The sequence below is a fragment of the Notolabrus celidotus genome, chromosome 22, assembly GCF_009762535.1.
Source record: "Notolabrus celidotus isolate fNotCel1 chromosome 22, fNotCel1.pri, whole genome shotgun sequence".
In the NCBI taxonomy this organism is placed as follows: domain Eukaryota; kingdom Metazoa; phylum Chordata; class Actinopteri; order Labriformes; family Labridae; genus Notolabrus; species Notolabrus celidotus.
In genome coordinates, this window is record NC_048293.1 from 27626784 (window position 1) to 27646730 (window position 19947).

At 41.3% G+C, this 19947-nt stretch overlaps 3 protein-coding genes and 1 long non-coding RNA gene across 4 annotated transcripts; 2 read left to right on the forward strand and 2 right to left on the reverse strand.

The window, feature by feature from the left end:
• Positions 1 to 14: 14 nt before the first annotated feature.
• ndufaf1 (NADH:ubiquinone oxidoreductase complex assembly factor 1) lies at positions 15 to 2895 on the forward strand. Its single transcript, XM_034675399.1, has 5 exons — positions 15 to 404; positions 1086 to 1616; positions 2022 to 2207; positions 2285 to 2359; positions 2439 to 2895. The coding sequence occupies exons 2-5, from the start codon at positions 1113 to 1115 to the stop codon at positions 2577 to 2579; spliced, it is 906 nt and encodes a 301-aa protein (XP_034531290.1). The 5' UTR covers positions 15 to 404; positions 1086 to 1112; the 3' UTR covers positions 2580 to 2895.
• Positions 2873 to 7109, reverse strand: nusap1 (nucleolar and spindle associated protein 1). Its single transcript, XM_034675397.1, has 12 exons — positions 6923 to 7109; positions 6756 to 6812; positions 6503 to 6679; positions 5522 to 5750; positions 5206 to 5298; positions 4729 to 4841; positions 4567 to 4617; positions 4299 to 4477; positions 3801 to 3961; positions 3593 to 3709; positions 3405 to 3510; positions 2873 to 3317 (listed from the first exon to the last, which is right to left on the reverse strand). Exons 1-12 carry the CDS (start codon positions 6995 to 6997, stop codon positions 3230 to 3232), a joined length of 1446 nt encoding a protein of 481 aa, XP_034531288.1. The 5' UTR covers positions 6998 to 7109; the 3' UTR covers positions 2873 to 3229.
• An 850-nt stretch (positions 7110 to 7959) lies between these two features.
• oip5 (opa interacting protein 5) lies at positions 7960 to 9993 on the forward strand. The gene is made up of 5 exons (XM_034675400.1): positions 7960 to 8260; positions 8765 to 8831; positions 8935 to 9057; positions 9142 to 9223; positions 9390 to 9993. The coding sequence occupies exons 1-5, from the start codon at positions 7981 to 7983 to the stop codon at positions 9480 to 9482; spliced, it is 645 nt and encodes a 214-aa protein (XP_034531291.1). The 5' UTR covers positions 7960 to 7980; the 3' UTR covers positions 9483 to 9993.
• Positions 9994 to 12107: 2114 nt separating this feature from the next.
• LOC117806455 lies at positions 12108 to 18749 on the reverse strand. Its single transcript, XR_004629672.1, has 2 exons — positions 18439 to 18749; positions 12108 to 16414 (listed from the first exon to the last, which is right to left on the reverse strand). It is a non-coding gene; the product is annotated as an uncharacterized LOC117806455 (long non-coding RNA).
• Between the last annotated feature and the right edge of the window lie 1198 nt (positions 18750 to 19947).

Consider the following 19947-nt stretch of genomic DNA (forward strand, 5'->3'; position numbering starts at 1 on the left):
TTCAAGATCTACCATAACTCAACCGTTTACTCCAAAGACAAAACCTGTTTTACTATCTTCTCTGTTTGATTATTTGCATCCACATATATATATAAAGTACTTAAAATAAGTCACGATGAATTAGCGTTATTTTCAGCTCAGAATAATTCGTTAATGTTGCAAAATCGCCTCTAAAAACTAAAGAGAACGCGTGATGTTTCCTGAATGCAGCCCGCGTACTTCCGGTTAGTGGCGAAGACGAACAACCTTGGATTAGTAGACGCGTGTAAACGACCATTCATGAGTTGTTTTGATATATAACAGTATTATAGAGATGTAAATTGATAGTTTATCAACATTAAAGTAAGAACAGAAGACTGTGAAGTATCTACCAGCCTGTAATCTATTGGTACAACATGCTCAGAGTAAGTATGGACTGATCATGCACACCTTGTGTTTACTATCACCTTTAATTAAGAGTGTTGTGACCAAATTAACACCCATGCTACAAACAGCTTCATGTTCTGCAAGTCTTTTCTTAAATTGGTTGTAAATACTAGCTGTTTTATAGCCCTTTAAGGTGCCATTTAAAGCCATTGCATTCATTTTTGTACACATCTGTAATTCCTTATAATAAAGTACTTAACAGAAGAGCAGATACTGGATCTAAGGAAGAAGAAGAAGAAAGGTACTTTATTAATCCCCAGGGGGGAAATTCAGTTTTTTCACTCGTGCTATTTTTGGACCTGCTGCACATACAGTTTTTTTTTGGTATATACATACAATGCACACACACACATGCAGTGAACATGCTTAGGGAGAGATGTCAGAGTGGAGATACTGCCGACAACCAGCACACCCAGAGCAGTTGGGGGTTCGGTGCCTTGCTCAAGGGCACCTCGGCAGTGCCCAGGCAAGTGAACCAGCACCTCTCCAGCCACCAGTCCACTTGCCAAACTTCGTCCATACTGGGACTCAAACTGGCAACCCTTCGGTTCCCAAGCCAAGTCCCTATGGACTGAGCTACTGCTGCCCCAATCTACTTGATACTCATCCCTCTGTGAATGCACAGTAATGACACCACTTCTCTCTGTCTTCTCTTCCAGGAGTGACTGGTCAACATCACCTCTAAGATGTCCCTGCCAAAGATCTCACGTCTCCCCTCAGCGAGGCTGCTGAGCTCCATTCAGCACCAGCTCCAGCCCTCCACCCTTCCTCTCACTGTTTCCAGAAGACCCATGAGTCGGGGTGAATACAGACGACCCGGTCAGCCCGCAGAGGACAAGCTCCCATGGCAGAAGATCAACTTTAACTTCTCCAAGGGTCTGGAGGGCGTGAAGAAGCATTTCACTCTGCTGAAGAAGGAGTTCTCTGACCGCTGGGTGGGTCCAGAAGGGAAACCCCTCCTGGAGCACATGTTGGAGCAGAACAGGGTGGTATGGGAGTTTAGGGGTCCGGAGAGCCTGGAGGAGTGGACGGTGTCTTCAGATAGAGAGATAGGAGGTCAGAGTGAGGCTTACCTGAAGCTCGGCAGGAACAACACGTGCTTCCTGAACGGGACTCTGAGCTCTACGCCTCCGAGGGATGGAGAGACGAGATACAGCGGATACTGCAGCATGCGCTCAAAGCAGCCACTGGTTAGTCCTCTGATGTTCACTTTATCTATCTACTACTTATTAGGATGGGAAGTCTTTAAATTTCACTTATTGGAGCCTAAAAACTGATTAATTAGGACTTCTTTTTTTCCTAGAGCTTCATCCATGATCATTGGAAGAGATGCATTTGAAAATATTCTTACTTTAGTTTACTTTATTTGGACATAATTCTAAAAACACTAAGGATTAAAGGTTTCTGAAACATCATGCAGGGGAGGTTAGAAGCCCCAAAGATGCTCATAAAGACGCCTCCCCTTTAAGGAATCAGACTTAATCTTTATAATGGGATCAAGGAAGTATTTCAAGATAAGCAACCCTTTTGAAATGCATGTTGAATGATGTTAATGAGATGTCCTCTGTTACCCTGACCCTCTTCCTCTCTCTCAGGCTTCATTCGACAGAAAGAAGCACCACGACTGGACGAGTTTTAACACCCTGCATTTACGAGTACGAGGCGATGGTCGCCCCTGGATGATCAACCTCGCCACAGAGACGTACTTCTCTCACCAGAAAGATGATATTTACTGTTACTTCCTGTACACAAGAGGAGGACCGTACTGGCAGGATGTGAAGGTGAGTGTAAATCATTTAACTGCTCGATATTGATGTTTCAGTCCTCTCTTATTAACGCTGGTGTTCCTCTCTCACAGATACCATTCTCTAAGTTCTTCCTCACACATAAAGGGAGGATACAAGACGACCAGCATCCCGCCTGGCTGGATAAGGTAGAGCAGAGCAGACTTTATCTAAAACCTGAACCAGAGAGGGATTGAGTTTACATGAAGTCTGTTTTTGTATCTGCAGATAAACACCATCGGGTTCACGCTGGGGGACAAAGCAGACGGACCGTTCCAGCTGGAGATCGATTACATCGGCGTCTGCAAGGATTATGCACACACCGAGGAGTTCGCCTACGAGATGTACAAGAGGAATCCAGAAATTTGAGAGGAAGGAGTGCAGAAAACTGATGATAAACGGATGCACCACCTTCTTGTGGAGGATCATTTTCATCCCGTGCATCAACACTGGAGTTCTTTTGAGAGACAGATCATGAACGATGTTCCTTCACGGACTGAAAGTGTGGCAAACTCGCTCTACTGTGTCAGTGTGAAAACAAGACTTGAAGAACCAAACGTAAACACTGACTTAAAGCTCCAGTGAGTAACTTTGCGGGGACTAAACGTGATGATTTATCTCTTTGTTGATCTTGTCCTAAAGGAGGAGTAAATAGTGATTAAATAAAGCATCACATCCATCTTTATTTCCAATGTCTCGTGCACTTCACTGTTACAGAAAACAGCCACTTAAAAACAGAGAATGCAGACGGGGAAGTATTTAGCATCAGTCTTTTTTATCAATCTCCCAAAAAAAGTAAAAACATCATTTTTAGAACAAACCAACATTTTCAAATGGAGCAAAACTTGACATTAAAATACAGAGCAGTAAAAGTTTGAACAAATGCATGAGTTATATCTTAAAAAAAAGCTGCACTAAATGTCTGAGAGAAGAAGAAGAAGTCTACGTTAAGTTCTGCGACAGGAAATATTTACAGGTGAACACGAGGCTGTACAAACGTGGACACAGACCGGGTCTCTTTACATCATGACGAGGCCTCTTCTCGCTCCGAGCACGCCCGCTTTCTTCTGTTTACGATCCTCTGCTTGTTTCGCTCTCCTGTCGCCCCTTTAAAAAAAGAGAGAGGAACATTCATGAGACAGAGCAGAAGAGACCAATCAGAATCCAGCATGTGAGCTTAAGTTGAGGACGTACCTGGTCTGGACTTGGTGCTGTTTGTAGTTCTTCTGATGCGAGGTTGAGATCAGCGACTTGTCTGCTGCTGCGTTTTCTTTGGCGTCTCCAAACGGCTTCAGTTTACCTTTAAGAGAAGTAATGAGGGTTTCTGTGACAGCTGAAGCTCAAATCAAGTGAAGAAGAACTCTTGGATAAAGATCCTGTACCTGTGTGAGGTTTGTAACCGAGGGGACGAGACAGACTCGCCTTCAGATCGAAGGTGGTCTTCTTCTGTGTTCCAGGAGTCGTGGACGTGCTCGTGTTGCCGGTGAAGACGAACGTTGCTTCAGAGTTCAGGGAAAAAGAGAGTCAGTTATGTTTGTGTGTGTGCAGATTCATTCAGACTTCATTCTGTGGATAAAGAGGTGACAGTACCTGGAGTTTTAGAGGCAGAGAGAGCTGAAGGCTTCACGCTGGGCTTTCCTGCCTCAGCTGCTGGTTTTAGTGGCGTGCTTGAGGTCACGCAGGGAGACATGCGAGCCGGAGTCTTCACCAGAGATCTCTTGTACTCGTTGTCGTGAGTGGCTTCTGAGAACCTGCAGAGAGACACGGCGGTTGTTTAAAAATATGGTTCAGTTCTCTGAAGAGGAAACCTGTCTTTAGTAAGTTTATCACCAACAGGGGGAGCCGGTCAGCTCGGCACCTTGGAGGAGAAACCAGCTGGAGAACTGGAACAGAAGCTATCAACTACCAACAAAAAGACTGCAGTCACGAGCGTCTGCTCTGCAGCTGCTGGGTGAAGCTGTCTGAATTAACATCTCCAAAGCTTTCTGGGTTTCTCTAACAGTCTTCACCAGACCTCCTCAAAGAGGGACCAGTGAGTCAAATTCACTACAACCAAGGAAACACCTGAGGAAAGAAGGATTCACTCACCGAACGTTGATCCTGCGTGTGGAGAGGACGGAGGGTCTGAACTGAGCGACGTCCTTCACTGCAGATTTGTTTGTTGGAGGTTTGCTTGCTGAGAGCATCGTGTGTCTGCGTCTGTCCTCAGCTGCCTTTGTGCTCACAGGAGCCGGGCTGAGCATGGAGACACGACTCGTATTCACCCTCTGTGGGAAACACACACTCATCAGATCAGCTGGAGCACGGATGGAGTGAAAATACTGTGACTGTGGTGCAGTGTGGTGTGGATACGTACCACTTGAGGTTTGCTCTCGGCTTGCTGAAGTTTAGTTTTGTCCACCAGCTTCTGAAAACGGACATTAAAGAGTTAAAGACCAAATCTGAAGTTCCTGTCTAAATGAAGCATCCAATATGTTCTGAATGAAACTAGATGAGACTATTTAGAGGATTTAAATACCTTCAGCTCTTTGACAGAGTTCTTGTACGTCTCCATCTGCTTGGTCTTACGTTGGACGTAAGAATCGATCGACTCCATCCGGTTGAAATGAGCCTCATGGAGTTTCTTAAAGTCTGCGAAAGAAATAATACACACTGAGGTTATTATATTATATTTATAAAGCACCAAATCACAACAAACATTCTCCTCAGACTCTTTCCAAACAGAGCAGGTCTAGACCGTACTTTATGTTCTATTATTAACAAAGACCAAACATCAAGACCAGATCAGATCCAGTCCCATCTTCCAGACAGGACTCAGTCTGATCTCATCTTAATCCACCATGAGCAGAGCACTTTGCAGCATTTAGCAAGTTACAGTGGCAAGGACAAACTTCCTTTAACAGGCAGAAACCTCCAGCAGGACCAGACTCATGTTAGACACACATCTGCTGAGACCGTGTTGGAGAGAGGGAGAGAAATAAAAAAGAACACTCACTGGGGGTGACGGGCTTCAACAGCTGCTTGTTCTTCTGCTGGGTTCCTTGGTAGCGAGGGATTCTTCCTGCTTTGGCCACTTTAGGAGCTTTCTCTGGAAACAGACATTAAAAATTAATTAAAGAAGGAAAGGATGTTTGTGATCTTTGATTCCACAGTATATTAAGAAAGATTATAACAATGAATCAGGCTCCAGGAAGAAACTAAAAAAAAAATACACTTGAGTGCAAACACCAGATTCAAAAGTGAAACACAGGCCTCACTGAAAGAAGAGAACATTTATTCATAATAAAAACAAATCAAAGCACTCGACTCACCTGCGTTAAAGACCACAGGAGCTTCATCCTTGGTCTCAGGCTGCTCCTCACTGTCAGCGGTCTGCTGCTCCTCACTGACGGTGGTCTGCTGCTCCTCACTGTCAGCGGTCTGCTGCTCCTGTAGAGGCTCAGCTTCAGTTTGGTCAGAGTCCTTGGTAGAGGACACTTTCCTCTTCTTTGCACCTTTGGCCTCACAGGGTTCATACACCTCAGCCTCCTTCGTGTCATCCTTAAGGGAACAACAGACATGTAGTTCAGAAGAGTCCTGAATGAACTGATATAACAGGAAGTAAGAAAGAACGGCATAAAGGTCTGACAACTTCTCAGGGTGTTTACCAGAGGTGTGGGTTTTACCTGAGACCTGATCATGTGCACGTTTCCCTACAGGACTTCACAGCATGGGTTAAGTTTATTCAGCTACATTTTTACTATTTCAATAAACCACAAGATACTTCATTGATTAGCTTTGATATTTGTGTGTTTTCTCCTGTTCTTGTGTGGCTCTTTGACCTCCTGACACACCCTTCTTCTTCTTCCTTTTTCATAATAAGATTTTATGCGACCATATATGTATATAATTCAGCTTATTTCGGTTCTGTCAGTTTTATTATATCCACATGAGACTGAAAGGCAGTGAAGTTTAATGAAATGTGTACAAAAAGTGATGCAGCTCCTTCAGACACTTGACATATGATACTGTAAGTTATGAATCCCTGCTGTCACTGCCAAACAAACACAAAGCACCATCTAGTGGAAGTGTAAAGTGAGTGTTTTTACTTCTCTGGTACTGATAAGTTGATTTGTTTTGGCTGAATTACTCTGAAAAGGTACATAATGTAAAACAGGCCCATGCAAAGTGACCCTGCATTCAAAAATAACAATGAACAATGTGATGAATTGATGTTTCCCAAACCCCCAGTGTCCATGCTGTAGTGCTGTTAGTCTCATATCTTTGCATTAATAACATTATGGTGTGTATACCTCTGCAGCACTTGGTGCTACCTCCACATCTGTCCCTGCAGCAGTATCAGAGATCTTCCTCTTGGTACCGTTCCCTTTGCCTCGGCGTGTATTCACAAACACAGCAGGACCAGAATCTTCTTCACTGTCCTGGGTCACAGGTTCTTCTTCTGGGACTTCAGTAACATCTTCCTGTTCCTATAAAACATCATGTCAACAGATTAGCATGAACTAAATCACTGCATGCTTTCAGTCTGATGTCACTTTGACTCACCTCTTTGTTCTGCTCCTGTTCATAATGCTGTTTGATGGCTTTCAGGAGTTTATCAGCCTGTTAGAGAACATAAAGAAGATTATTTCAACTTAAACTCATCTTTTAAATTAGCTTAACCGTCAACATCACATCACTTTAAGCTACAGTTACAGAGTTTAACGTCTCACCTTCACGTTGGCCTTCAGCCCGAGCTCCTTCGCGATGCTCCTTAACTCTGCATACTTCATGGAGTCAAAGTCCATGATGTTCTGATCCTTTTTATCTGTTTTTTAAGAATAAATTGACTCACACACACGCTGTCTGTGTTGCTCCGTGTTGGCTGTGGAGGCGCCTGACGGTTAAAATCTCTCCGATTCAAAACACAGCAGAAGGAGTCGTTTCATTGGCTCACGCGTGAAACCGGATATACCTTACAGCCAATCAGAGCGAAGAGGCTCCTTTGACGTCCCACACGTCGACATTGTAAAATATCAGCCGTTAATTCAAAAAGCAGATTTTTTTTAGTTTAAGTTGATTATTTCAGACATAAATACAATTATGTTATAATATTTGTTTTTTTATTACAGTATTTGCTTCTATTTACTTCTAAATGTACTGATATTTCCCTCGATACGTCAGTAGGGGGCAGTATACACGACGTAAACGAAGAGCAGATTTACGTTGCATTCAGTGTCTCCTCGGATGCTCGGAATTCCAATTTCCGCAGGTCGTTCTTCCAACTGAGATACAAGTCAGTCGAGTATGATAACAAAGCTACATGGATGAAAGTGAACTGTTTGGCTGCGTTAATTTAATGTGTAAAACAATTAACGTCTCAATCTAATACCATACTACCCAACATTTGTTAGCTGAAAATAATAATAATAATAATAATAATAATAATTTTATTTGTAGAGCACTTTTCAGAAACCGAGTTACAAAGTGCTTTAAATGGGCAGCAAAATAAAACAGGCAGTTATAAAATTCAGGTAAAATCCGGGTAAAAAAAGTATGTTTTAAGAAGGGATTTAAAAGAGCTCACTGACTCAGCAGACCTGAAAACATATTAATTTAAAAATAAACATGTCCATCAATCAAACATTTATAGTTTTCTTCGCTTTATGACATCAAGTCGGTAAAACAAATGTTCTTCAACATTCCGAGTTGTTATCACTATGAGGGGCCGTATACTGAGCATTAACAGCTAGAGCTGTTTTTTCCGATTATTTTGACCTCCCCTGAACGCATGAACCGTCACAGCGCGCGGAGCTTGAAAACAGAAGGAGGAAACTTCCTCGCTCTCAGAAACCAGAACAGATCTCTAAAACCACCAGGACCTGTTAGACTTTACAACATGGAGTTCGATGGGAGCCTCTTACTGGAGTCTGACCGGGATGTGAAGCTGGTCACAGAGTTAGACATCAAACAGAGGATGACTCTTCACTGTCAGCACTGCAACACAGTCCTGGGAGACTCCTTAGGTGTTTGTGGGGAACTCAAATGTATGGACTCTATCATGTGCCTCAGTAAGTTCACATCAAGTCCTCTACTCTAAACTGACTCAGATTATAATGCAAGAGTTGTTTGTGTGATTTAGATATTAATAAATCAGGTTATATTGCTGAATTTACCTGTTTGATGACTGTTTTTAATAGCTGGGTTGAAGTACGGTGGCCCGGATGGTCAAACGCGAACACGTTATGAAATAAAACACAACAGTTTTGCTAACAGAGTAATATTGGATATAATTTTACACATTTTACTATTAAAAAAATTAAAGTTCCACTTCCGGTTTAATAAGCTGTCACATAATTAATAATAATTAATATAATTATCAGATAAGGACTATATTATTATATACTTAAATGTCTTTGTATGGATTCTTTTATTTTTTTGCATGCAGCCTGTATCATTTTGATGTTTACAAAGTATGTATCATTATTATTGGAATTTTTTCTTTTGCACAAACTTTAAATCACACACTGAATAACCAAAATATAATCAATACCCTGATGTTTGTCTCTCCTCAGAGGTCACAGATGATGTGGTCATGAGTGATTCAAAGGAGTCAGGACATAGAGGAGAAATGGCGAATTGGTGAGTGAAAAATCAACACTTCATTCTGTAGGATCTCTCTCTTAATCAATAATAAGTTCTGTCAATATCTGATATGCTTTACTGTTCTTCTGTCTCCTCGCAGCATCTACAGCTCTCTGAAATGTCGAGGCTGTCGTTCAGCCGTGGGGAAAGTCATTCACGCCTCCCCGTCACATTTGGCCGCGATGCGCTCCATCTTCCTCCTCCACAAATCAAACATCAGCTGGTGAGCTCTGCACAAACATATTGACTTGTGTGTAGGTTCAGGGATTATTTACCCTGCTTTCATCGCCTCCTTCTCTGTGTGCAGTTACATCCTCAGCAGCAGCTCCATGGTCAAAGCGTCAGAACTCACATTCGAGGTGAAGGTCTTTAAAGAAAGCATCACAGAGGTGAGACGACTGAATCTAAAGATGGAGTTAAATCTCAACAATGATCCATTAATCTGTCTACTTTATCAGGCACAGATAATAATCTAATAATGTATTTTCTCAAAATCTAGGTTTGACTAAATGATGCTTTGTGCAAACTTGTAATCTGTGCCTCTCTCAATCACAGGCGAGACAGCAGTTTGAAGCACAGCTGGATCAGATGTTGTGCATTAAGAGCAGACTGGCTGACAGGAGTGTTTCCACTCTGCTGCACCAGTAATAACGTGGATCAGGGTCAGAGCGTCACAGTTTGTGGTCTCTGTGATGCACATTGCTGCCATGCTCCCTGCAGATACAGTTACCCTTCCTCTGCACCTTCGACCTCACCTTGCTCTCACTGTGTGTTTTTTACTGAACCAAGCTGCCGTGTCACATATTGTGGTGTGTGACTTTGCATAAACATGAGGATATGGCGGTGCAGTAAACACACTCCTGCTGGTTAGACTTTAGATGAAATGTCAACACTTCTTTTGAGATATGAATTCTTCTCTCTGTATGAAATCTAAAACAGTTAAAGGAAGAGAAACATTCAAGCTGCATGTTGGTGTGGATGATTTTAAGACTGATGATGAACTAATGTGATCACATAATCCCAAAACACAGACGCTTAACATCCTTTTGTTTACTTTGTGTCAGATATGTTCTTTTTAATGTGCTATGTTAAGATTTTTCTGCATCTTTGTTGTGAAGTCTGTTTTTGTCAATAAATAAAAAGTACATTTTAAACTTCATGACCAGAAAACTTTATACTTTACCTGCAAAAACTTACAGCAAGACTTCAACATCATTTGTGTTTCTCTCTCTTTGTAACATCTACTAATAACTCCTTTAATCATAGTTTAAAATGGTTTAAAGGGGACATATCACGCTCTTTTCATCAACATATATTGGTCTAAGAGGTCCCCAAAACATGTCTTTAAAGTTTATGCTCAAAAAAACACTTTGAAATCAGATTTTGGTCTGCCTGAAAAACCCTCTTCTTCAGTCCTCCTCAGAACACTCTGTTTTCCCTCTGACCACGCCCCCTCAGGAAGTGGATGTGCCTCGGCTCTCCAGCACGTTGATCTAATGTTTACATGTTGGCTGAATATACACGGCTGCTCAGGGATCGCGTTACTTCAACCCTCTGAATCTGATCCTGACGGAGAGGCGCCTGCAGCAGGACCTTTCTAAACGATTGGTCACAGATTTAGTGTTTCTTGTTGTTTTATTTATCAGTATGTAGACGTGTGTCTTGGTACACAGCTACGAACATGTAGCTATGTGGTTATGCTAACTAGCGCTAGCACTTATCCATGATAAATAAAAATCATCCACTAGATCTTCAAATCTGCAGACGTGGGGAGTCAAACCGACCTCTGCCAGAAAGGCAGCAGGACCTTTCTAAACGATTGGTCACAGATTTAGTGTTTCTTGTTGTTTTATTTATCAGTATGTAGACGTGTGTCTTGGTACACAGCTACAGCTACAGCTATGTGGCTATGCTAATTAGCGCTAGCACTTATCCATGACAAATAAAAATCATCCACTAGATCTTCAAATCTGCAGACGTGGGGAGTAAAACCGACCTTTGTGTTTATTAAGACAGCCTACAACTAGCATGCCTCCCTCCTAAGCTCCTTGTTAGCACACATGTGTGCAGGGAATGAAAAACGGAGGAGGGGTTGAGTTGTATTTTATACAGTCTATGGGCTGAACAAGCTCCGAGCTCTGACTTCCTGTTACAGACCGGATATTGTTGTTACGTAACAAAAACACTGAAGTCTGAAACGGCTGGTTTCACACACATTTACAGAAAGGTGGAGAAATCAGAACAGGGGCAGAATGGATTCTTTTCATTCTCAGGGGGTTTGTAGACAGGGACACAGATTTCAGGGAGAGAACCATTAAAAAGTCAATTTTGCATGATATGTCACCTTTAAATATTCCTAAAAGCTCCAAACACAACAAAAGAATCCGTTCAGATATAGAAGTAGATTCAAGAATCTAAAATTAATGATGCATCTAATTAATATTACAACTTCAGCAGACAGAAAACTTAAATCTGAACACTTCTGAAACCAACACCAGGTCCTGCTCCCTGAGGTGTTTCATCTTTATGCAGATTAAGAATAAAGATGATAATCTTATATGGAAGCCCTAAAAGAACATGATTCAATTCATTTGATTTTCTCAGTTTTCTCGTCTTATTTTTCTGGTTATCTCCAGAAAACAAAGCTCTTGAGATAAAGAGAAAAATAAGTTGGAATCTTGAGAACACAGAGAAAATCAAATGTATTATATCCTTTAGGGGTTCCATCAAAAATACAATTTGTTACAGGTTGAAGATCAAGAGCAGAAAAAACAAGATTCATTCTCTGGATAAAACGAGATAAATTATCACGAGAAAATTAACTTATCTCAAGAAAACTGAAAAATAAAATGTATTTAATAATGTCCTTTTAAGGCTTCCGTATGAAAGAGTCTTTAGCCACTCAAAAGATGCTTAGTAAGGATGCAAGTTTGGGCGAGGGGTTAAGGTGTGTGCCGTATTTACAAATACTATCATCCTTGTCGCAGCAGTCGCAGGTAAATCTCCTGATCTCAACCTTTTTCTGTATGTTGCCCTCCTCTCTCTACTCCCCATACTTCCTGTCTCTCTTCAGCTTTCCTGTCAAGTACCAGTGAAATGAAAGATTCTTGTTCTAACTGGAAAATATGCCTAGTGGAAAACTCTCTAAATATTAAACAAACTATTACAAATAAAAGAAGGGACACCTGTTGGTCTGAATGAGGTCTTAATGAGTCTGTTTATAAATTATAACTCTTGAAGCTGAAGCTGTAAGAACACATGAACACAAAGCCGTCCAGTTGGCACCATGCTGCTTTTTATTGCTGAATTTCTGATACAGATTTCTTTTTTTTTTAAGTTAATAATACAAAACCAGACAAGAGGCTCACACATAATAAGCATGCCCATCTCCTCCCTCTGGAGTGCATAGTTTCTACACAGTCCACCTCCTCAGTGGAAAAGTGGATCAACAGAGTAAAGTCTTCGTTACTTGTCTACCTAAGGTTTGTTGTTTTTCTTACATGGGGAACTAAAGGTTGATGGTGGTTCTCAGCTGCACCGCCGTGCGAGCCGGATCACGTCCGACCCGCCTCCGGTTGGACTTCTTTTTGGTGCTTTAAACTGCAGCTGATGAACGAAGCTACGTCAACGTGCTGCTGTCGAGTCAAACAAGCGTTCCCTACGTTGTCACCTTTTCACAGAACATCCCATAATGAACACTTCTTTAGCCTAGTTACACTCATTCACATTACAAAGTTGGATTATTGCATGCAATACAAATCATTCGTTATTCTGCTAAAAGTCATGCATATTTTTTAAACCCATATATTCATTGTTGCTTAGAGACGCCTACTTGCTTATAAATGTGATTATAATCCCAACAGAGAGCATTACAGGGTTTTTAAGAACACAGTACTCAAGACAGGATGATGAGGATGAGGATGATGATGATGGTGCAAGTCAGTACGTAGAGAGAAAGTGCTTTTCAAACAAGTCCGTTCAGAGTCTTTGCAGCCACAGAGTTTCTAAAGGAAGAGGTGGACGGGGTGCTACAAGGATTTAAACGTAAAGCTTCTCTCGCGTACTGATCCAACGTCTGATTCCCGTTTGGTGTTGGAGAATAAAAGGCAGGGGTTGATTTTGGCATGTGACGGACGCTGTGATGCTACAGACGTCCTAACGCGCTCTGCAGGAAGAATCTGGGACGACTCTGTCCTCTGAATAAAGTGACGGACAGAGAGCTACTGTAGAGTCCTCCAACTATCACACCCTGGCACTAAACTCATGCATTATTGAAGGTTATTGCTTCTAAAACTCTAATCAAATACAATTTATGGATTAAAATATATCACTCTGAATCCAAAAAGCTATGAGGTATTATGTACAAGAAGATGTGGAGAGTATAAACACTACCTTGGATCTGCAGCAGTTCATGATCTCACTACCTGTGCTAAGATACGTCTCTGTCGAATCTGAGACTCGTTTTTTTGGAGCTTTGAAAAACATCTACAACACCTTTCATGCTTGAGAGTGCAAATCAGGACACCTCTTCAGCTTTTTTTTTAAGAACGTACAGCCGCGCTGACGTTTTTTTAACATGCATATATAAAAACAACCTGATCCTGTCGCACCTTATTGTGTTTGCATGATGCAGTAAAAGAAGGAGAAGCTGCACAAACCTAAGATCTGAGGGCGAAGCTGCGTCTACGGTGTTCTGTGCTCAGAGGTGCAGCACTTCAAACTAACCCCAGCTCAGTCCAGAGACTGGGTTTCACTACTCCTCATGAAGCAAGCGTCACTACTGGTCATGCATGGCTACGAGTATGTTGGCACCACAGGCCCGCTAAATAAGCTAATGCACATGAGTCTATACATATCTTAATGGAAGACATTGGTGATTTTGTTGCTTTCAAACAACTTGTCACTTGTTTATACAATATACAGTTTGGTCAACAACATGACAGTTAAGATCAAATATTGCACAAATCCCGGAACAATTTGATTCTTTCATAAAAGGTTTCAAAAGGAAAGTCGACGTAATGAGACCAGGGGTTCCTTCAAAAGATTAAAGCTGCGGTTTGTGGTTCAAGCAGAAGATGCTGAACTCTGTCTCTACCTGCAGCGGGTAAAGGACCTCCTGTTAAGAGGGTCTGTGTGGTCGCAAAAGACGAGAAGCTGAAGTTAAAGGATGCAGAATAAATCTAGGATCTGTAAATCAGGAGCGGATGTTTAAAGGAAAGACGGTCTTAAAAATGCTTTCCTATGAGGCTCCTCCTAAAGGCTGATTTATACTTCTGCGTCGAATTGACAGCGTAGCCTATGCCAGAGGTCCGTGTAGCTGACGTGCACCTCCTCCAAAATGTAACTACCCCAAGAATGGACGCAGACTGTAAGCCCTGTGATTGGTCGGCTCAGCTGCATTGTATTTCCTGCATTTACAGCACTTCCTGGATCCCCGCTCATCGGCCGTGTATTTCCTCTCCTCCTCTCTCTTCTTCATGTAATCATGTCTGTATGATAAACAGCAACATGTATCAGCTGTAGATTAACAGAACACGCTCTGAATCTCTGTGGAAAAGGAAACAGAGATCGTAGCGGGACCGACTATCAGAGAGACCACACTGCCCTCTAGTGTTTCGGAGGAGAATTGCTGCGCGACACGGACACATCTACGCACAAGTATGTGGGGCTCATGTCCGCTGCGTAGGGGCGACGCAGAAGAATAAATCAGCCTTAAAGCTCACGCTACAAGTCCTCCCAATCTTGACCCTCAACTGCACTTCCTACCTCAACTCTCTACTCCCCACGTCCTCTCTCTCTCTTCAGACGTCCAATCCAATAATAGCAAAAAAATACCCCAAAAGAATATCTGTTAAAAAATGCATCCCTTCTAACAACCAGCAGAGGGCGCTTCAAGACATTCTTAGGAGCTTCAATTAGCATCAAACTAGCATAGCTTCTATCAAACTACTCATGCATCTTCCTGGTGATACCTCAGCTCAGCCCTCGCTCTCTCCTGCTCCAACGTACGGTCACTTCTGGTGCAAAAAAAATTATGAAGACATGAGGCAAATGTGAACTTCATGATGGCTGCACCCACTTCTCATTAAAACAACCGTTAGAGCTTAAAAAGGAGGAACTAGAAAGATATGAGGGAGAGTTTGGGGACTGAAAGCGTCAAAAGGTAGGAATTAAGGAAGCACAAAGAGGAGAAAGTCTGCTGAGACTTTCAAAATAAAAAAAAAACTGTAAATACTGTTAGTTGCGAAATTTAAGGGATCTCAGGGAGGGATTTTGGGGGATTCTGTCTCTACCTACAGCGGGTAAAGGACGTCCTATTAAGAGGATATTTGTGGTGACGAAAGACGATAAGCTCAAGTTAAAGGATGCAGAATAAATCTAGAAAGTGTAAATCAGGAGAGGATGTAGAGCTGTGGTTTTAAAAGGAAAGCCTGCGATCCTTTGGGGCGCCTGTTTTGCTGAGCGGTTAAAGCTCACGCCTTAAGTCCTCCCGACCTCGACCCTCAGCTGCAAGTACGGTCACTTCTGGTGCAAAACAAAAAAGATAGCAACGACCCAAAGCAACGAAAAAAAATGCGGCAAATGTGAACGTCATGATGGCTGCATCCACTTCTCATTAGAGCATCAGTAAGAGCTTAAAAAGGAGGAAGTAGAAAGATATGAGGGAGAGTTTGGGGACTGAAAGTTGTTTAAAAGAGGAGAAAGTTGGCTGAGACTTTCAAAATAAAAGACCCACTAAAACTACTGTTAGTTGCGAAATTTGAGGGATCTCAGGGAGGGAATTTGGGGATTCTGGCTCATAGAGAGCCCATAATGAAAGAAGAGAGAAGATGCAAAGGGGACCACAGTTAAGAGTTTTCCTCATGATGGATCAACTGAAGCTGAATCGTCAACTTAAGAACTGCTGTGGCGCTTCACAACCAGGTAACTTGTTCTGCTGGCGCTCCCTTCACTCCTGTTTGACTTGTCATGGTGATGAGGTAGTGCAGAAATCAAAACTTAAACACCCTTTGAGTTCATCACAGGCCTTGATCTTTGCTACAGTATCGTGTGTCTTTGCTTTTTGTGTGTCCCAGATAATGTGGAGCACTTTGTTCCAAACTGCTGTGATCTGATTACTAAGTGTGTGGGGCTGTTTTTAGATTTAGCTGCTAATGTTTGCATGAAACCTGATAAGACATTGAACCCAGATCTAACTGCAGACGCCCGAATGATGGAAACTTTCAGGCCTTCAAAGCCGACCCAACGACAAGTACGCCACACGAGGCTTCATGTCGGAGTAGTCAGAGTCAGATCCAGGCAGATGTCCTGACTCGTGATCGTGCTGCAGAAACAGGTCAGGACAGAGGGAGGGGAGGTGCTGTGGAGGAGAGAGGCCACTGCTCCACCTGCAGGAGCAGGAAGGAGGAAGGAGGACACCCGTGCACCAAAAGCCCAACAGAGGTCATCTTCACAAAGACTCTTCGTCCTTTACCTCCACAGATCTCAGGAGACATCGGAGCGGTCCAGCGAGGGCTGATTGGAGCAGAGGTGTTCCTCCATCCTCAGTGTCAGACTGGATCACAACTGGTAAACACATCCTAGAACAAAGGGGTCAGGAGGAATTTCAGCATCATTGTACAGTTTAGTTTTCTATTAAGAGGTAAAAGCACTTTTATGAGAGAGTCCCGGTCAAGACAGCAGCATTAATATGTTGAATAAATACACAAAATGAGACTTTTTCAACAGAAATGACACAAAACTAATAATTAGCAGTGTGCACAATCCTGACATGAGCACTCACTGGTCAGATTAAACATAATCCTGTGTTTATATTCTTTAATACATGCCCCAAGGTGCAGAAAAAAGCCGTACAAGATAAGATTAGTTGCTGCTGCGATCACCAAGCTGAAGAAGTTGTAGTTATATTTGCACATAATGTAGATTTAGTAGGGATTCATTTTGATTTATTACATGATTTTATTCCAGAGATGTTTGAGTGATCTGAGAGATTTTTATTATTAATTGATATTTTTCTCTTCTGTGTATGTCCTGATTGGTGGAGCCCACAGTTCTTTTTATTGTCATGTTTTAATAGTTTTTAAATCTGAGTTTTATTGTGCAGTCTTATGTTAATGTTGTTTTGTAATTGGATGTCAAACTGGATGTAATTTCTTTGCTGTAAAACAGAGAACCCAGAACCTAAAATGCTAGCTCTGTTAGCAGCTGAAATTAAACTCTATCAGTTGTTTCATTAGTAAATCTGCCTGTTAAGTCTCTTTTAACCTACTACTCATGAAATATAAAGCACTGGCTAGAAATACATGTTGACAAATAACATTAAAAGCATATCAAATCAATAAAACCACAAATATGCTGAACTCCACTCACTACCTCCCCCCTCTGCCCCCTGGACTGTAACATACCCACTACATACAAGGACTCTACCTCAGCTGCTTTTACATATTAAACCTTTTGCACCATTATCCATTAACATTTGTCCATTGTTAAGTTTTCACGACACTGCACTACCTGCCCTGTGTACATAGGCTGTTTTTAAATGTATTTCATTGTAATTTTATATTTACATTTTTGCTATTTAAGAGTTGGAAGAGAGAAAAGGCATCTGGATTTTCCTGTATGTCTTCGTATATATGATGAAATTGACAATAAAAACCTTTGAATCTTAAATCTTGAATGTGTGTACACGTGTAGAAACCTCAGCTGATATGGTCTGTGCTCTCAGGACGTCATACAGTTGCAGGTCCAGAGAGTCAGAACCGAACTGGGCAAAAAGGCTTTTAAATTTTCAGCCCTGTTTACCTGGAATGATGTGCAGAAGGACTTGAAACGGACACATCCTGTAACTCTGGGGGAATTCAAGTCACTCATAAAAGACAGAGAAACAGGCTCCATTGGATCTTGTGATTGCAATGTGTAACCATGTAACCATGTGACACTGTGACCGTATTCTATTTGTGTTGTTTTGTGTGCTTGTTGTGTGTTGTAACCTATTTTGTGCTGCCGTCTTGGCAATTTTAAGTCACTCTTGAAAAAAAAGGGTTTTAAATCTCAATTAGTCTCTTATCTGGTTAAAGAAAGAAAGAAAGAAAGAAAGAAAGAAAGAAAGAAAGAAAGAAAGAAAGAATATTAAAGCTCCTGTGAGGACATTTTATTTTGGGTTCATTTTGCCGACCTCTATAGACATCTAAATACTCAATTTTGTTGTTTATGTGCTGGTTTGCTTTTGTAGCTTATAAAGAAGCATCAATATTAATTTCAGTGTGTTTCATCACTAGCTTAAAATTAGTCACAGGAGCTTTAATATTCAGTTAAATTAATTAATAAAATGTGAATATTTCTTCAAAAAGGTCGTGTAAAATTCTAATTTGATAAAAATGCTGTTCATAAACATTCTGCTTATTAATTGATTAATTTATAGCAGACATTTTTCTGCTTTCATCAACACAAATACATAAAAATCTTTAAATATCTCTCTTTAATGACATATTAAGGTGCATCATAATGTGCATTAATTATTAAAGGATATTAAATCAGATTAAAAGGATCAGATTAATGTTTAATGGTGGGAGGACTCCTCCTGCATGGTGGATAAAGCACTGACCTTGGTGTGAGTGATGGTCTGGAGTGATGCAGAGGTATTCTCAGGGTGCTTGGAGCTGCAGCTGATCATCATGGTAAACAAAGCCAGGAGGGTTCTTCTTCTCCGGGGACTCATCCAGACCTCCAGGACCAGGTCTACACCGGGGTTCATGTGCAGGGAGACCGGTCTCTCTGAGTGAGGATTTACCTTCGGAAGATTAAACCATAAACCTCCAGGAAGGATGGATCTCCTTTCCTCCCCCAGGAGAGGAGAAGGTCCCCTCGTCCCCCGTCTCTGCTCACCCTCCGCTCTACGCCATCTTTGCTCTGTTACTACGAGGAGCGGAAGAGCGCGCTGATTGGACGAGGGGCCTGTCAGTCAGGGTTAGAGCCCGCCCCGGAAGTGGCTCTCTTCCTGCAACCCATTAACAGCTAACTGAGCTCAAAGAAGACAAAAATAACAAAAATAACAAATGAAATAATTCATTTAGCTATCAAAGGTGATAAATATTATTAAGACCTCAACATTAAAAATATTTAACAATTATATACACTCATTCTAAAAATTAAAAATAAAATAAAATACAAAATTCCTTGAAATATTAAAGCTCCTGTAGGTAATTTTTTTTTAAATGATGATGAGACTCATTTTTAATGTTATTAATTTATTCTAATAGTCTTGTTAGATATTTAAAATAAAGAAGGTTGACTTTATTTTGTCATAAAATTAAAATTACACATGAACAGGATGAAATTTAGCAAATACATCATCCAGTTTTGTCCACAGGGGGCGCCAAAAACAACACAACCCTCGCAGGAGCTTTAACTTTAGCTAGCCAGCCTGTTCTGGACTAATTTCTGATTCATTAAATGCTGATATTTTTTATTTTAATTCATGTTTTGTTATATTACTGAATTTGATAACTTTCTGTAGTTTACTTATTTAGTTATGTATATACCCACATTAGATATGCTTATTTTACTTCTTTAATTTTAACTGCTAATGACTTTTTAATAATTACTATTTATCGGCTCTTGCTGTTTTGCACTGTCTGCTCTGCTGCTGTTACACTTTAAATTTCCCCACTGTGGGACGAATAAAGGAGTATCTTATCTTGTATCTATTGACATGAAACTGAACTTTGAGGCAAACTGTGCAGCAGTGTGCAAAAAGGCTCACCAGCGTCTGCATTGCTTGAGAAAACTAGCTTTCTTTCACATTGATCGAACAATCATGACCATGTTCTACCATGCTTTTATCGAATCTGTTGTGTCCTTCTCCTTAGTCTCGTGGTTTGGCCAAATCACTCTAAAGGAAAGGAACTCTTTAAACCAGATAGTTAAATGGTCAAGCAAGTTGATTGGTGAGCCACAGGCATCCACGGTTTCCCTGTACACTAACCAGTTACAGCGGATAGCCACCTCTATTTTAAATAATGCCTCACACCCTCTGCACAGTGATTTCCAGCTTCTTCACTCTGGACGACGTTTTTTAGTCCCAAGGTGCAGGACACAGCGTCACAAGAAAAGC

Excerpts from the sequence above, each read along its gene's own strand:
- ndufaf1 (XM_034675399.1), top strand. The coding sequence starts at position 1,113 with ATGTCCCTGCCAAAGATCTCACGTCTCCCCTCAGCGAGGCTGCTGAGC. Across the intron at positions 2,208-2,284 it reads CGTACTGGCAGGATGTGAAG|ATACCATTCTCTAAGTTCTT; the intron begins GTGAGTGTAAAT and ends CCTCTCTCACAG. Across the intron at positions 2,360-2,438 it reads ATCCCGCCTGGCTGGATAAG|ATAAACACCATCGGGTTCAC; the intron begins GTAGAGCAGAGC and ends TTGTATCTGCAG.
- nusap1 (XM_034675397.1), bottom strand. The coding sequence starts at position 6,997 with ATGGACTTTGACTCCATGAAGTATGCAGAGTTAAGGAGCATCGCGAAG. Across the intron at positions 3,962-4,298 it reads ACACGCAGGATCAACGTTCG|GTTCTCAGAAGCCACTCACG; the intron begins GTGAGTGAATCC and ends GTCTCTCTGCAG. Across the intron at positions 3,511-3,592 it reads CGGTTACAAACCTCACACAG|GTAAACTGAAGCCGTTTGGA; the intron begins GTACAGGATCTT and ends CTTCTCTTAAAG.
- oip5 (XM_034675400.1), top strand. The coding sequence starts at position 7,981 with ATGAACCGTCACAGCGCGCGGAGCTTGAAAACAGAAGGAGGAAACTTC. Across the intron at positions 8,261-8,764 it reads GGACTCTATCATGTGCCTCA|AGGTCACAGATGATGTGGTC; the intron begins GTAAGTTCACAT and ends GTCTCTCCTCAG. Across the intron at positions 9,224-9,389 it reads TTAAAGAAAGCATCACAGAG|GCGAGACAGCAGTTTGAAGC; the intron begins GTGAGACGACTG and ends TCTCAATCACAG.